The sequence below is a fragment of the Gouania willdenowi genome, chromosome 19 (genome assembly GCF_900634775.1).
Source record: "Gouania willdenowi chromosome 19, fGouWil2.1, whole genome shotgun sequence".
Lineage (NCBI taxonomy): Eukaryota > Metazoa > Chordata > Actinopteri > Blenniiformes > Gobiesocidae > Gouania > Gouania willdenowi.
This window is the reverse complement of record NC_041062.1, coordinates 22,968,445-22,983,930: the sequence shown is the minus strand read 5'-3', so window position 1 is coordinate 22,983,930 and position 15,486 is coordinate 22,968,445. Positions and strand designations below refer to the sequence as shown.

General features: G+C 37.7%; 1 protein-coding gene across 2 annotated transcripts in view; it reads right to left on the bottom strand.

Annotated features, from left to right (window-relative positions):
* Positions 1-4,973: 4,973 nt before the first annotated feature.
* The window catches only part of llgl2 (LLGL scribble cell polarity complex component 2), a 58,354-nt gene continuing 47,841 nt past the window's right edge, over positions 4,974-15,486 (bottom strand). Inside the window, exons 22-26 of one of the 2 annotated variants that reach the window (XM_028475438.1) lie at positions 11,808-11,952; positions 11,703-11,728; positions 11,482-11,529; positions 7,534-7,576; positions 4,974-6,462 (exon numbers count right to left, since the gene is read on the bottom strand). In XM_028475438.1, coding sequence (XP_028331239.1) covers positions 6,423-6,462; positions 7,534-7,576; positions 11,482-11,529; positions 11,703-11,728; positions 11,808-11,952 — 302 coding nt within the window. In that variant the 3' untranslated portion in view covers positions 4,974-6,422. The remainder of the gene's footprint in view (positions 6,463-7,533; positions 7,577-11,481; positions 11,530-11,702; positions 11,729-11,807; positions 11,953-15,486) is intronic. The other variant, XM_028475439.1, reaches the window with a different exon arrangement.

Here is a 15,486-nt window from a genome sequence, read left to right as displayed (position 1 = left end):
GCCACACTGCCCCCCCCCCCCCCCCCCCCACAAAGCTCCTAGGTGCCTTTGATGACAAATCGAGCTGCACACAAACACAAAATGCCTTTTAAATTATTTAGCTTCATACGACCTATCACAGAGCTGCACTGACATTCACTCAGTTAGCGACTGAATGCACAGGAGGATGAAAGTTGAGAGCTGCTGCTCACAGGGACCAACAATGGGTGCTGATGGAACCCAGAGCCCGAGGAGGAGAGGACGAGAGGGATGAGAGGGGAGGGTCAATCTCCTGTTTTCAAAGAGAGAGATTCCACTAATGTATGTGTGGGAACATCAGAATTACATCTTTAAAACCTTTGTTAGTTTGCTCTGTCCAGTTGGCGTGTGACCCCTGCTAACTCTCCTGCTAACTCCTGAAAAAGACTGTGGGTCCAATAACTGAAGGGTTGTGGGTTTGACTCCCGTTCCATCCAAATCATTGTTGTTACCCACATTGCCTCAAATTAATGGGTATGAATTGTGCATGAATGTTGATGTAGGCATGAAATGGCTGCCACGCTTCTGTCAGTATGCCACAGGGCATCTGCAACCACAATGTAACTTACCACCACTGGTATGACTGATGTGTGCTTAATAAAATCTAAACCATTATTATTATTAATAAATCCTGGAGAAAGTGAATGTGTGTTCGAGCGTTAACAGTGATTCTATGATTATAAGAATTTTATAAAAGTATCAAAATAAGATACATATTGAACAGACAACTTCATTTTCTGTCAGTGCCCCAGCTTCTGTCTGCAGTTCAAAATCATGAATGTTTGGCTAGTTCTGTTTATAAGCAGGCCTTCCATGGAATTATGCCCCCCACCCCCACCCCCACCCCGTAATAAAAACACTTTATTACAGAAAAATAAACAAAAGGACATCAAAAATATACAAAATGACAACACAAAACACACAAAAAAGACAACAAAACCAAAAATAACTGAATATACAAAACAATAAATGCCTAATAATACACAAAACAACAACAAAACACACAAAAAAGTGCCAAAAATACAAAAACACAGAAAATAATAGTAAAATGTACAAAATTACACAAGAACACTAAAAACACACAAAACTATTTTTGAAATGACTGGATTTTGGATACTGTATCTACAGGAGCTTCCAGATCATCTCTGAAATCGAAGGCCTTCTTTTTTTTGCCATTGTCAGCTCATCAGCTCACGAATTTTAATTTTAATCCGTATGGAACTTTTTGAGATATCCTGCAAACAAACATCCACATTAACAGACAATTTGCTCCTTGGCAGAGGTAAAAATATACAAAATGATCCGAACACACAAAAAAACGTCACTCCGAAAAAAACAATAAAAACACAAAACAATGAGAGAAAAATATACAAAATATCAAAAAGACAAAACAAACTCTTAAAACGAATTTATAAAAGTTGTTTATTTTTTGATTAAAATAGAAAAAACAAAAAATGGGTCAGACATGGATGGATGGAATCAGCCCGTCGCTGGTCTAGGCTGTGGTGAGGGAGCTGGAACAGGTTCTCACACTTTGTGACCATGGACAGTGTGGATGGTAGGGGTCAGCAGTCGCTGGAGGACGATTAGTGAAAATTACACTCACAGTAACAAGCCCAGTTCCTCTTTGGTTAATGATTTCCATGCGTAGGGGAGACGTTTCTATACAGCAGCCAGTCTTTTACCTTCACATCTCCAGCCGTGACCTGATTGTAACGAGTTCACCAATGATGAGGTCCAGGAATTGAGCCCCCATTTTACGGCCCATTGCCCATCTTCCACTCAGCGTGCAGGTTTCCTCTTTCCAAACGGCCTCCGTCAGGTCCTCTGAGAGCTCAGGTTTCACAAAAGCCTCTGTGACTTCAGACAAAAGTGAACAAAGCCTCTGTTTTATAATAGATGGTAAAAACTTGTGGCTGTGTATGAGTGAGGGTTGATCCATCCTTTAGACACTTCTCCTGAGATGGTCACTCACAGCCAATCATCAAGGCTCTCGCCCAGCAGATATGTAGCAATATTAGGATAAGATGTTCACTTCTGAAAAGAACTGAAACATTTGTTACATTCATTTAAATATTAATCAGATATCTACATAAAAACGTTTCCTTTTTTACGTTTTTTTTCTTCCTGTTTGTCTGCACATGTTGTCAAAGGTCAACACTACAAGAAGTGCAATCTTTTTGAGACAGCAATGCATGTTTTGTTATTGCAATTAAATAAATGAATTTATTTTAATGTATAAATGTGACCATCACAGCCCTCCCTAAGGAAGGGTCAGACACACTTTATTAAAGGGAGGATAGAAAAAGAGAGAGCAGTGTTACACAGTGTTACAGAAAATGGAAGGGTGGGGATAAATAATCTCACGCTTTTACGCATTAACAGTGTCTTCAGCTTCCTGCTTTTTCTGTAACATCAGTGTTGTCTTTGGTCTGAATTAAGGATTTTAATTATTCATCATTTTAAACTTGAGCAACCTGGTCAGTACCAATGAGGTGGATCAGATCTGAGTGAGTATAAAAGCTCCGCCTCCTGCTGTGCGCTGCACAAACTCACTGTTGCTGTTCACTGTCATCATGGATTTATATTCATTATATTTGTTTAAGATCATAAACTGTTCCTCCATTCATTGTAAAGATGCTCAGTCTGCCAGTTCTCTCCATTGATTGGTCAGATGCTGCAATCTCCACCCCTTTCATGTGCACACGTGTAGCGAGGCTGTAATCACTGTGTGATGTGATTATAGGTGATCAACGTTCATAGTACAGCTCCTCTCTGACAGGGAATGTTTGTTTAGTTGAAGCTAGCTAACGGAGATGAATCCAATGTCCAAAAATTGGATTAATCTTCCAACAGTCAATGTGTTTATATCCTGCTTTGTAGTACAGGGGCCCTCTGATGGAGAATGTTTGGTAAGGTGAAGCTCATGGAGAGATATCAGGATATACTCATCCATCTTCATAGTACAGGCAAAAAAGGACAGTTCTACAATGTCCTGGTGTTTTTGTATGTTTAACAGTTATTGATTTATTGGTTATTGACCATTATACTGACTCCGAGGGGCAATATTGAGGGGAATTCTCTGTGACTCAAAGGACAAAATATGCATATTTGGTTCCATTATTTTTTTTAATTTTTTTTTTACCTTTTCAGAAAACAGCATTTTCTCTGTAAAGGAAATTTTTCTATAGATTTAAAGTAGCTCATTAATTTGTGTAATGTTCACTGTGATTATGGTCAGGTGATTCTTTATGCATTTGCAGCTTTTTCATGTTCATATTTAGACGTACTTCCTTCATGTGAACCGTTACAGACCCTGAGATCTGGCTTTTGTTTAGTTTTCCTGGTCAGGGTTTGAAACATGGACATGTTTGAAACTTGTTTACTGTCATGATTGCCACCTGTACTCCAAGCTGTTGGAGTATTTGAATTTTGACAATCAGAAATACTTTATATTTTTATCCAAATACAGATTTCACACCATGGAGGATTCTATTAAGATTTGGAGTAGATCTGGAACAATATCCAGATATATATGCTGCACTAGGCGGAGGTTTAGCCTCTTTGAGTGATTTGTTCTCTTTGCGTTACTTTAAGTTGATAGACTCAAAACATTTTTAGGTGTCATTTCATCAGAAATTTTGTTAATGGAGCAAAGTCACATCTCACTCTCATCTTAAAACAGTCAACTCTTCCCCACTCCTTCCATTTTCCTACCCTGACTCCCTCTTCCCTGTTCTCTTCCCCCTCATCTAGGTGTAACACTGCTCTCTCTTTTTATATCCTCCCTTTAATAAAGTGTTTCTTATCCTTCCTTAGGGAGGGCTGTGATGGTCACAATTATGCAATAAAATGTTTTTTTTTTATTTAATTGCAATAACAAGACATGCACTGCTGTTAAAAGACTGCACTTCATGTCGTGTTGACCTTCAACAGCATGTGCAGACAAAGTGAAAAAAACAAAACATATCTACTTTATATGTAATATATTTTAGTGTAGTATTGGTTACGTCATAAATTTTATATAATACTCCTTTATTTAGATAAAACTTGTCCAATCAATAATCCTTTCATTGTTTTTCTTCTAATGTTGAGTTTTATTCTTAAACTGCGTGACTGAATAATTCTGGGGCCGGTTTTCCAATCCATTCGGTTTTTACAAAGCAACATTTGACAGTAGGGCCGAGAACCAAAAGTGGTTTCAACCCAATTAAAAAAAAATGACAGAAGCCACTTTTGATTCTCGTCGTCTCTCACAACTGATTGAATTGATCCGATCCATCCAATCGATTCAGGATCATTAAACCTGGATAATTATTGTTCATCTTTGTTTGATGAAGTGAGCTCCAAGCCGTCAAAGACCCTGACCAAACTCCTACACTGGTTTAGGATTTCTAAAACCAGTAATGATTTTGTTTCATTATTCTGTTTTATCAATGCATTGAATCACTAAAAACAAAATGTTTTTGATTGTGATGATTATAAATCAATTAGCGACTGAATTAAATCTATTATTTGTGGTTAATATTGAGCCGTTTAGGGGATTGTTTTATTTTAGCCTATAATGTTATAGCTTACCTAATCACTGTAGCCTGAATAATGAACAAATCAAAACCTAATGAATAAAGTGGATATCTTATAGGCTATGCTGCATGATCCAAATACAGGGTTATTTGATCCACTTTTAACGTTCCATTAAATTGAGCCTTAAGGTCACACTGAAGCCACTGTTCTGATGGGATAAATTACTAAAAAGTTCTGAAAAACCCAAACTAAAGGTTTTATCTGGATTAAAACCAAGATTGTTTTTTCTTTTGAAAAAAACATTTTTAAGATTTGATCCAATCCATTATCCGGAATTTGAGCCGATTACTTCTGGAAAACCGGGCCCTGGTGATCAACGTCTGACGTTCACTTGGATGAGAATGAAACAACAAACAAACCGGAGACATGCAGAGTGTTGAGAAAAAACCTGTAATAATATTCCTCAGGCACACTGTAGTGAAATTACTTACAAATCCAAAAGTTAGGCTTCTTATAGCTCACTACAAAAATATATTCTACGCTGATCCTCAAACACCCAGCATTGTGTGACGGTACCAAAATATTTCCTTGTGTGATCCAAATAGCAGCCATCCCTCATTACAACAGGCCCACAGGTAGTCATCCACAAACTGAATATATTAAAAACATTTCACTACAATAGCTTACAATTACATTCCTAAATTACAACAGTCAGAGCTGACAATAATAATTAAAAAAAACAATAAAAAAAGAGAGAAAAGAATTGAAACCCAAACCCTCCCAAAGTACAGCATGGTGAGCTTGGCAGTAGTGCACGAGTACCTAGGACGTGTAAGGCTGGTGGAAGGCGGACGGGCTGAGGCAGAACAAACACAATTAGATCAATTTAACAATGACTCGCCAATATTTAGACAAGAAACGGGACGACTTTAAATCCATCTACAGGTTGAGTGAGTCTTCAGAATAAAATAAAACAACAACAGGGCTAAATAAAAAATGTCTCTAAAGATTTACAAAGAAGGACAGTAGTCACATCACAGAAAGCAAAGCAGTTTGCAGGTGCTCACAGCTTTCGTCATGAACCTGACCAGGGCTTCGCTGTCACATGTTCACATCCCGTTTCCTTCTCAATCGGCTGATTTTAATTCAACCCCAAAAAACTATCGAGTCATCGGGACTTGTTCAGTGAAAAACTGACAAAAACATCTGACAAAAAACTATTTCTGTAGTTTTCTAGAAATCAACTCAAAAAAATCAGATTGATTGTAGTTACAGACTTTTAATGTAAATGTGATGGATTTTTCTTTAATTTAATTGTCTTTTGAGATTTTCTCTAAAAGCACTGAAGAGTTTGTTTTTTTAAACTCCATCAGATCAGATCAGATCAGATCAGATCGCTAAATAAAAAACTAATGAACCCATTCCAATGCTCAACAGCTTTTTAAGAGAATCTGACATCACACCAAGACAAAGGATTTTTTAACTTCAACATTAAATCACACATGGTTTTTCTCAATCATTAAATCAAAGTTGCTTCTTTTTGAGCGTTCACACCAACAAAGCTGTTTTTAAGACAATCAGCCACTGAACACAACAGATTTAAAGAGATTCACGTCACTTTTTTGTGCATGAGAGGAAACGTTCGTCTGATGGGAGGATTTTTGGCTTTGGTCTCGTGTTCTCAATGTTCTACAATGTTTGTGACCGTGTGGTCTTTCAGGCACAGCTGGTGTGTGATCCTCTGCTGCCAACAGCCCTTAAAGCCCATCTCCCAGTGATGACAAACTCAGTCAAATGGGGGGGGGGGTGTCAGTCTTTGATGTGGGGTCAATGTCAGTAGTGGTCAGTGAGGAGGCAGCAGGAACTACGGTGATCTGAGCTCAGGCTACAGCGTTCTTCACATTATTCTCCAGGAATGACCTGAGGAGGGCGACAGCAGGTGTTAGCATCACCATCACGTGTGGCAGGTGGGGTCAATTCCATTTTTAAATTACAACTACTGGCATTTTTTCCATTTACAAATACAATTACAATTATGTTTCCCCTGAAAGTCAATTACTAAAGTTCAAATTAAATTAATCCTAATTACTGAGCCTTTAATAAAATACCTCCTGTGTTAGCTTTCTGTTAACATCACTTATGTGTTTTAAATCAGCTGGAAAATACACTAAAAAATATTATCTATCAACCAACATGTTTTTGTCTCTAGGTTTCCCTGTTAGGATTCCTAATCAATGAAAATATTGGTGTTAATATTTTTGGTGTGGGTTTATCAGCCTTTTTTCTGTCGGTATACCCCTGGATTAAAACATCTTAATGGTAAAATGATTCTCATGATATTTTAATAATTAACTAAGTATGTGTAAGCCACAGCAGGGTTCCTACAGCTTTAGTCAAATTAAATTCAAGGCTTTTTAAGGTTTTTTTTGCAAATTGAAATTACATTTAAGATCATCTTCACAGTAAAACTAATTGGGGAAAAAACGCCACATGAATTACACAGGATTAGGGTTATTTTTTCTAGTGTCATCCCCCAAAGTAAACACACAAAAATACACAAAATGACAGTAAAATACACAAAAAAAAACAGACGGAAATAATCAAAATCCACACATTTTCCAATGTTGTTTATACATTAAAAAAAAAGAATGTTACCATTTTATAAATGTGAGACTAATTAAAATCATAAAATACCTTTGAAACATGGATTTAAGACATTTTAATGACAATTGCAGCCTTATTTTTAGATTCATGAATTTAATGCCTTTTAAGACTTTTTAAGGATCCACAAGAACCCTGCATAGAACCATAACATGGTTCCCAAGGTTTATGTTTAGTTAAATTGTAAATTATTGTTTTTATAGGATTTTCATGACAATTACAAAGCTAATTATCTGAACTCAATAACAATTATATTACCATTACAACAGCAACATATTTTTAAAAATTTCTATTACAATTATAGTCGACCCCAACCCTGTGGATACTCACGTCTGCTCTCCTTCTAGTGACTTCTGGATTTCTTGAAGCACTTCTGCAACAAAACAACACAAGTATAAGAAAGAGTGACGAGTCACTGCACAGGGACAGAGTGATGAGTCACTGCACAGGGACAGAGTGACGAGTCACTGCACAGGGACAGAGTGATGAGTCACTGCACAGGGACAGAGTGATGAGTCACTGCACAGGGACAGAGTGACGAGTCACTGCACAGGGACAGAGTGATGAGTCACTGCACAGGGACAGAGTGATGAGTCACTGCACAGGGACAGAGTGATGAGTCACTGCACAGGGACAGAGTGATGAGTCACTGCACAGGGACAGAGTGACGAGTCACTGCACAGGGACAGAGTGACGAGTCACTGCACAGGGACAGAGTGATGAGTCACTGCACAGGGACAGAGTGACGAGTCACTGCACAGGGACAGAGTGATGAGTCACTGCACAGGGACAGAGTGATGAGTCACTGCATCATCAGATTAAATGTAATGTATCACATCATCAGATTAAATGTAATGTATCACATCATCAGATTAAATGTAATGTATCATATCTTCAGATTAAATGTAATGCACAGCACCAAAACAGCATTGAATGGAGGTTATTTTCTTAGTTTTAGAGTTCATTAATGTAGCTATACTTAGAACCTAAGAAGTTTCTTTTTTATTTTGAATTTAATTAATTGGTGTTATTATATTTCAAAAAGAATTGTACATTTTGACAAACTTTTTATTTTATACAGATGCCTTTGTAGAAAATAAATTAAGTTCCAATTGTGTAAGATTTCATATCTTCCTTTTTAAGTTTATACATGAGATGTTTACTGTACGCAAGTGAACCGTACCAAGATTTATTACCAAAAATAAATGTGGGGGTGAAAGTAACTACGGTAGTCACGTTTACTTTGAGTAGTAATTAATTGAGCAAATTTTTACTTGAGTATTTTATGCATGACTTACTTGTACTTGAGTATAAATTAAATAAAGTTATGTTACTTCTACTTGAGTATGATATATCAGTACTCTTAACACCATCAGTAATGGAAACATCTTGAATATTTAATAACACGTACTAAACCAGTGGTTCCCAGCTTTTTTCAGGGTCGTGACCCTGTTCATTTTCTAGAATTAGTTTTTGATCATGTTTATTAACCTGCCATCCCGAATGCGAGTCAAAATTCATGTTCTTACTCGTTCACGCTCTGAAGGAATTAAACGCTTCTCAATTACAGCAGAATATCACAAGTGTCATATACTGTTTGAAAGCTTAGAATCTCACATTTTTAACCATATAAACCATTCTAAGACACAATAATTACACCAAACAGTAAATTATTTTGTCAAACTTGGGGAAAAATGGGGACATAAACAAGCCAACACTCACAATTTTAAAGCCATGCTATGTCTGACTGAATCCATATATTCCATCAAACGTGGTCTCAAAATCTTCCTAAGAAATCCAATGAATCCCAGCATTTAGTCCAAAACACAGTAAAACTGCTGTAAAAAAAATGTAATGTAAGAAGAATTTCTTCTTACTTTTTTTAGCTCTGTGAGGCTGACTGTCATTGAGATCAAATGGCCTCACGACTATACCGGTTTGATCGACACCTCATTTTAGCCAATCCGACCCAGTATTACTAAACTACAGGCTATAATGTCCAACCAGTGTCAGCCGGTCAGAAAAGACCAACCTAACCTCACCGAGTCAAAAACATTCAATCAATAGGAAGCAGGTTTTTTTTGACTGATGGGTTGTTTAGCCAATAAGCTGAGCTTTCCAACAATGTGTCATATGTTTTGGTGGTCTCCTTTTGGACAAACCTATAGCGTAAAGCAATGATGTCTGAACTTTAGGCGTGAAGGTCCGCTGTGTAAACAAAGACAGCAGGTGTTTCTATTAGATGTTAGTCTGATACCTGTGGAGGAGGGGCGGTGCTAGAGTGGCTCCATGCGTGTGTGTTTGTGCCCACGTTTGTGATGCTGTGTGTGTTTTGATTTGTGTGCGCGTGTTTGTGTCAGACTTTGTGCTTTCACTTGTGCATGTGTGTGTGTGCGCGCTTTTGTATGTACCAAGAGTAATAATAAATAAAGTGACGTTTTCTTTAAATATTTCTACATTATAGCAGCCTGAGTCAACTGTAGCTCTGATTTTATACCTTTTTGGCTGTAAAAAAAGAAAATTGCAGAAAATTTCCCTTTTTCTTTGCTGATTATATGGTACTGTGCTACTGATGGTGAATTGGATTATTTTGATCAATATTGTATTCACAATTATATGACAATTATTTAACATGTTAGGGGAAAAGCTGTGTTTATTTTGCACTAGTTTAAAAAAATTAAATAAAATGAACAGTTTACAGTTTTCATTAATCCACCAAATGCCTCAAAGCTGCTGCTGATTATATATGCAGCAGAATAAACATTTTAAATGTAAATATTGCAGATCTGGTTCATTTAATTGTTGCAACCCAAATTGGGATCACAATTAAAATTTGATTAATTGTGCCACCCTATTACACAGTAATATGCCTGTGACCTAGATCAGGACTGTACACCAAACCTTTCCAAAGTTAGAGCTGTTTTAGTGTATTTGGAAACTGCAAATGGCACCTTTAGGAACACCTGGATACTGCCAGCTAAAAACAGCTGTACAATCCTCAAAAATTATTCATTTTTGATGAAATGTTTTCAGTTTGTTGGTAGCACCTTATACTCTGAGCTCATCTTGTTTTCAAGCCAATACACATTTTAATTGTTTATGATAAAACAAGCCAAGACAAAGATGAAATATTTGTACTCCCATATTCATACTACACTAATACCTACAGTGTAAATTCTTCTAGAGAACCTTCTAAATGTTATCATTGAGTCCCACCCCGTCCATGATGTGCTGGTCAACCACAGCACCAGGATGATTCCACCACGGTATTCCACAGGAAATAATTCCTGCCTGTTTACAATCATGCCTGTCATCACTGTAACCTCACAGCTTTGATTGTTGTATATATCTATTACATTTGTATTATTATATTTTATACTTTAATGTGACCACTTGTATTTCATTCTTGTTTAATTAATATATTGGACTTAATTATGTACGTTTGTCTCTTTCTTTCTTTGTTTAGTGTTTATTCTTTTTATTTGTAATATTTCTTGAGCCTCTGTAACAAAAGTAATTTCCCCCTGGGATAAATAAAGTATTTCTGATTCAAAAGAGACCATCCACATGCATATGCACCAAAGGGTTCAAACACAGTTATAATTCCAATTTGGGAATGTCTTGGAAAGGTGTTTTTCCAAAACCTGGGTGGAGCTTAAGGGGTTACGTATAAGTGTGTTACAAATACACAATAGCGACAAGATATTTTTATACAGCATTTTATTTGAACTAGATTTATATTTGAGAAAGTTTAAGTAAAGAATACAGTTGTTTGATATTTACTGTGTGCAATGTGTCAATTTGAAAAAAATTATTTGGAACGTTTAAAAATATAATTTTAATCAGTAATTTTTTTTTTTTTTTTTTTGCATATTACTAGACATTTCAGGCGATCCAATTTGAATTCCAGACAACTCCAAGGTTGAAAACCACTGAACTAAACCCTCACCAACATGTATTGGGATAATTTCACATTTCTTATTTTTCACTGTAAAACGGGTGGTCTAATGTTAGCTTTAGCAAGTGTAGCATCAAATCTCACACAGAATGTGGCGTGATCTCAATGCGTTCTTGTTTCAGTGCATTTCTGCTGTGTATGAATCTAATGACAATTGTTAACTTCATTAAGCAAGTTTGGCACAATTTCAGGAAGCTCACTAGTTTGTTGTGGTGTCTGATTAGAGAAGGAAACAAAATGCTAATGTGTGAAATGAAATGGGAAGCTCTGCATAGTGTGTGTGTGCGCGTGTGTGTGAACATTCACTAGTGATTACTCACTCTCATCATTCAGCAAAGCATGCTCCATAACACGTCTAGCTGCAGTCTCTGGAACACACAGGCAGCAGTGAACGACACATCAGAACAATCAGCCACAGACAGGACTTGTTAGCACACACACACAGACACACTGTTAACTAAGGCAGCACCATGTATGACTATCCTCTGCTAAAGGCACATGCTTGTTATGAAGGATTCTGCTTTAAACTCTCACTGCTCACCTGCATCCTCACTCTCCGATGTAGACCTGGAAAAACAGATGATGCACGTCAGGGATTTCTCCTCGTACAATGGAACAGACTAGAGAAGCTGATGAGTGTTCCTACCTCTGAGGGGATGAAGCTCCAAATGAGGGGGGCCGGTGTTGGTTGAAGGACTGACGGGGGGCATCCACCAGACAGCGAGGCTCCACCAGGTAGCGAGTGGAAAGAGAGAAGCGTTCAAACTCTGATGGAGAGATCAGGTAGAACCCTGAGGGAAGACGAGGAAAACACGAGTCAACTATTATTCATAACACAAACGCACACATGGATAGATAGGGCGACCGTGGCTCAGGTGGTAGAGGGTCGTCTTCTGATCGAGAGTTGGGGGTTCGATCCCAGTACCTGACTATGTGTCGAAGTGTCCTTGGGCAAGACACTGAACCCTAAGTTGCCCCCAGTGGTCGACTAGCGCCTTGCATGGCAGTCCTGTCCCACTGGTGTGTGAATGTGAGAGTGATTGGGTGAATGAGCTGATATGTAAAGTGCTTTGGGACTGCTTCAGTGTGGTTATAACTCGCTATATAAATCTAGTCCATTTACCATTTTTACCATATGTTCCACTAACACGGTGGTTCTTAACCATCCATAAAGTCAGCAAAATGATGGTCCATTGTTCTATGAATCTGTGATAACCACATTTATTTATTCATCTGAATAATATCCACTGTTATCCAGGAACTTCAAGTTTAGTATAATTTGGGCCATTGTATAGCAAAGCTGGAAAAACCAAACACTGATTAATGGAGTTTAAAGATTCCGACACTGTGGTGAGCGCAAAGAAAAGTCATAATTAACATTTCACTATAAACAGTAAATCATTGCTTTTCAGATTTAGTTTTCAGTCATATTTTTTAATTTTCATATCCTGTGGTATTTACTCTACAGATTAGACGTGTAGGTGTGCTGCATCACGAAATCTATGGTGCAAAGTGATCAAAGGAGCAGGGGCCTCATGTACAAAAGGTACGTACGCCCCAAAAAATCCTGATGTTCAGAAACTGGAGGGATCGTGCAAATGTTCGGTCTTTCACGTCAAGTCCTGAGGCGGCATACGTAGGGCTGGGCGATATGGCCTTTTTTTGTAATATGTCGATATTTTCAAGATATATCACGATATACGATATATATCAATATTTTGCACTTGCCTTGGGATGATGCTTGATGATGATTTTAAAAACAACTTCAGCGGACTAAAGTGCTGTACAGTTTTTTTTCAATGATTACAATTAAATATAAATTATTTATTCATTATTACTACTGACTAGGGTTGGCACCAAGAACCGGTTCCAAAAAGGAACCAGTTCCTAATGTCCGGTTCCAGAACCCTTACAAAGATGTTTGCATTTCGATTCTTTTTTTCGATTCCAAAATACCTGCACTAGTTTGTTTGCTCTGTTTGTTTACGTGGGGTTTGTATAAGATGCGTTCAGAACGTGACTGCAGTGTGTGTGTGTGTGTGTGGCTACGGTTTCAGTTTGGACCGTGGAGCGTAAGTGAGAAAGGAACTAATCACCGGTAAAAAGCCCAGTAAAACTCTGGAAAACACTCACCAGGAATAAATAATTGCTCCCTGGTAAAGATAGTATCTCTAACAACAGGTAAAATGATAAACTGGTGATATTACAGCCTGTGAATGCAGTACGGGGACGCATTTACTCACCTCCGGGTCCTAGTGCCTGCCGTCCGGTGAAGCCTGTTCTGTTTACCGAGGTCCGTGTGTGTTTAATAAGTCCGTGTGTCCGTGTGTTTATACTTCCGTCCATCCACTCTTTTCATTATATCCATGTTTTTTAAGGCTCTTATTAAATAGTGACGGCTGTAGCCCGGGCCGCCGCCATCTTGGATTATGTCGTCACCAGCACGTCATCGCCGCAAGACGCGCAAGCGCAGAATGACTCAAATAACTGTAAACAGGTCTTATATTAGTCTATTTTCTTTTTAAAGTGGTGTTCTTTTTGTGACTTTAGACTCCAATTACATTTATGTATATATGTTCCCTACAGTATAAATACAATCACAATATAATTATTTTTTATAGTTTGTTTCCACTGTATCCAGAATAATAATAATCTTTCTCAACAACATTTATGTATATAATATGTTCCCTATAATATAAACAGGTTCACAAAATAACTATTGTGAACCTGACACCATCAATGCCTCTGATTTGTTAGAGTTAACTTTATAGCCAGACACTACACCATACTGTATTCATTAAGATTTTTTAAGAGAGCAGGGATTGAGTGAATGGGATTGTCAATGAACAACAATATGTCATCAGCATATAGGGCTATTTTATGTTGATTCCCGCTCTCTTCTCTTATTCCTTCTATAAGGGGGTTGCTCCTGATCAGTTCTGCAAGGGGCTCAATGCTGAGTGTAAAAAGGGCTGGTGAAAGTGCATCCCCCCGTCTTGTCCCCCGTCCCACCTCAAAAAATTTGGAGCATTGCCCGTTGACCCCGACTCTTGACCGTGGATTCATATAAAACACTCCAATCCAGTTCAGAAAAGTTTCATTAAACCCCATACGAGCTAACGTTTGCTTCAGAAATGTCCAGTCTAGTCTATCAAAAGCCTTCTCAGCATCTAAGCTGAGAAGCATTGATGGAGTCTGTCTATTAGAGGCAATAAATTGTAAATTTAGAGCTCGTCTAACATTATTAGTGCCTTACCGTCCGGTAATGAACCCTGTTTGATCCGAATTAACTAATTTCCGAATGTGTGTTTGTATTCTGTTCACCAATATAGAGGTCAATATTTTCAGATCCTGACAAAGCAAACTTATAGGCCGATATCCCATACATTGCGTGGGGTCCTTCCCATCTTTGTGTATAACGGAGATAATTGCTGGCATAAATATGGGGCTAACTCGTTACCTAAAACTTTGTAGTATTCTCCAGAGTATCCATCAACACCTGGAGATTTGCTGCTCTTTAACCTACTGATACTATCTGTTACTTCCTGTATTGTTATAGGAGAGCTCAAACTCTCAGCCTCATCCTGTGTCAATCTATTCAGTTGGACCAAATCCAGAATTTCTGTTATTTTCTCCTTCTTCCCTACTAATTCTTGACTTTCATAAAGTTTCTCATATTATATAGTAAACGCCTCTGCTATTTCTTTTGGTAGGGAAGTGATTCTATTTGTATCAGAATGTTTAATTTTTGATTGCGCTTTCCTTAACTAAAACGCTAATAATCTATTTGCTTTATCACCCATTTCATAATATTTTCTTTTCATAAACTGGAGCATTCCCTCAGCTTTATACGTGATTAGATCGTCTAATTTTTGACGCTCCCGTTTTAGTAGATCTAATACATCCCTTCATCTCGATGTTTTGTGTTCCTTTTCTAACCTCACAATTTCAGTCTCCAGAGCAAGTGCCCCGGCTTCCCTTTGTTTTATTAATCTTGATGTAATTTGGATTATATGTCCCCTCATGATAGCATTGGCCCCATCCCATAAAGTAGACAGGCTAACCTCTCCATTATCATTTATAACCATATATTCGTTTAGTCTGTCATGTAACTCCTGTTGGATTAGGGGATTGTTTAATATTGAGACATTAAGTCTCCAGTATTTGAATTGTTGTTCTTGACCCAACTTTATTTTAATCTTAATAGGGCCATGATCCGACAAGGTTATGGGTTCGATTTTGCTCTCTAACATTCTATGTACATCAGCCTTTGAAACCAGAAACATATCTAGTCAGGAGTAAGTCCCATGAACCTGTGATCTATA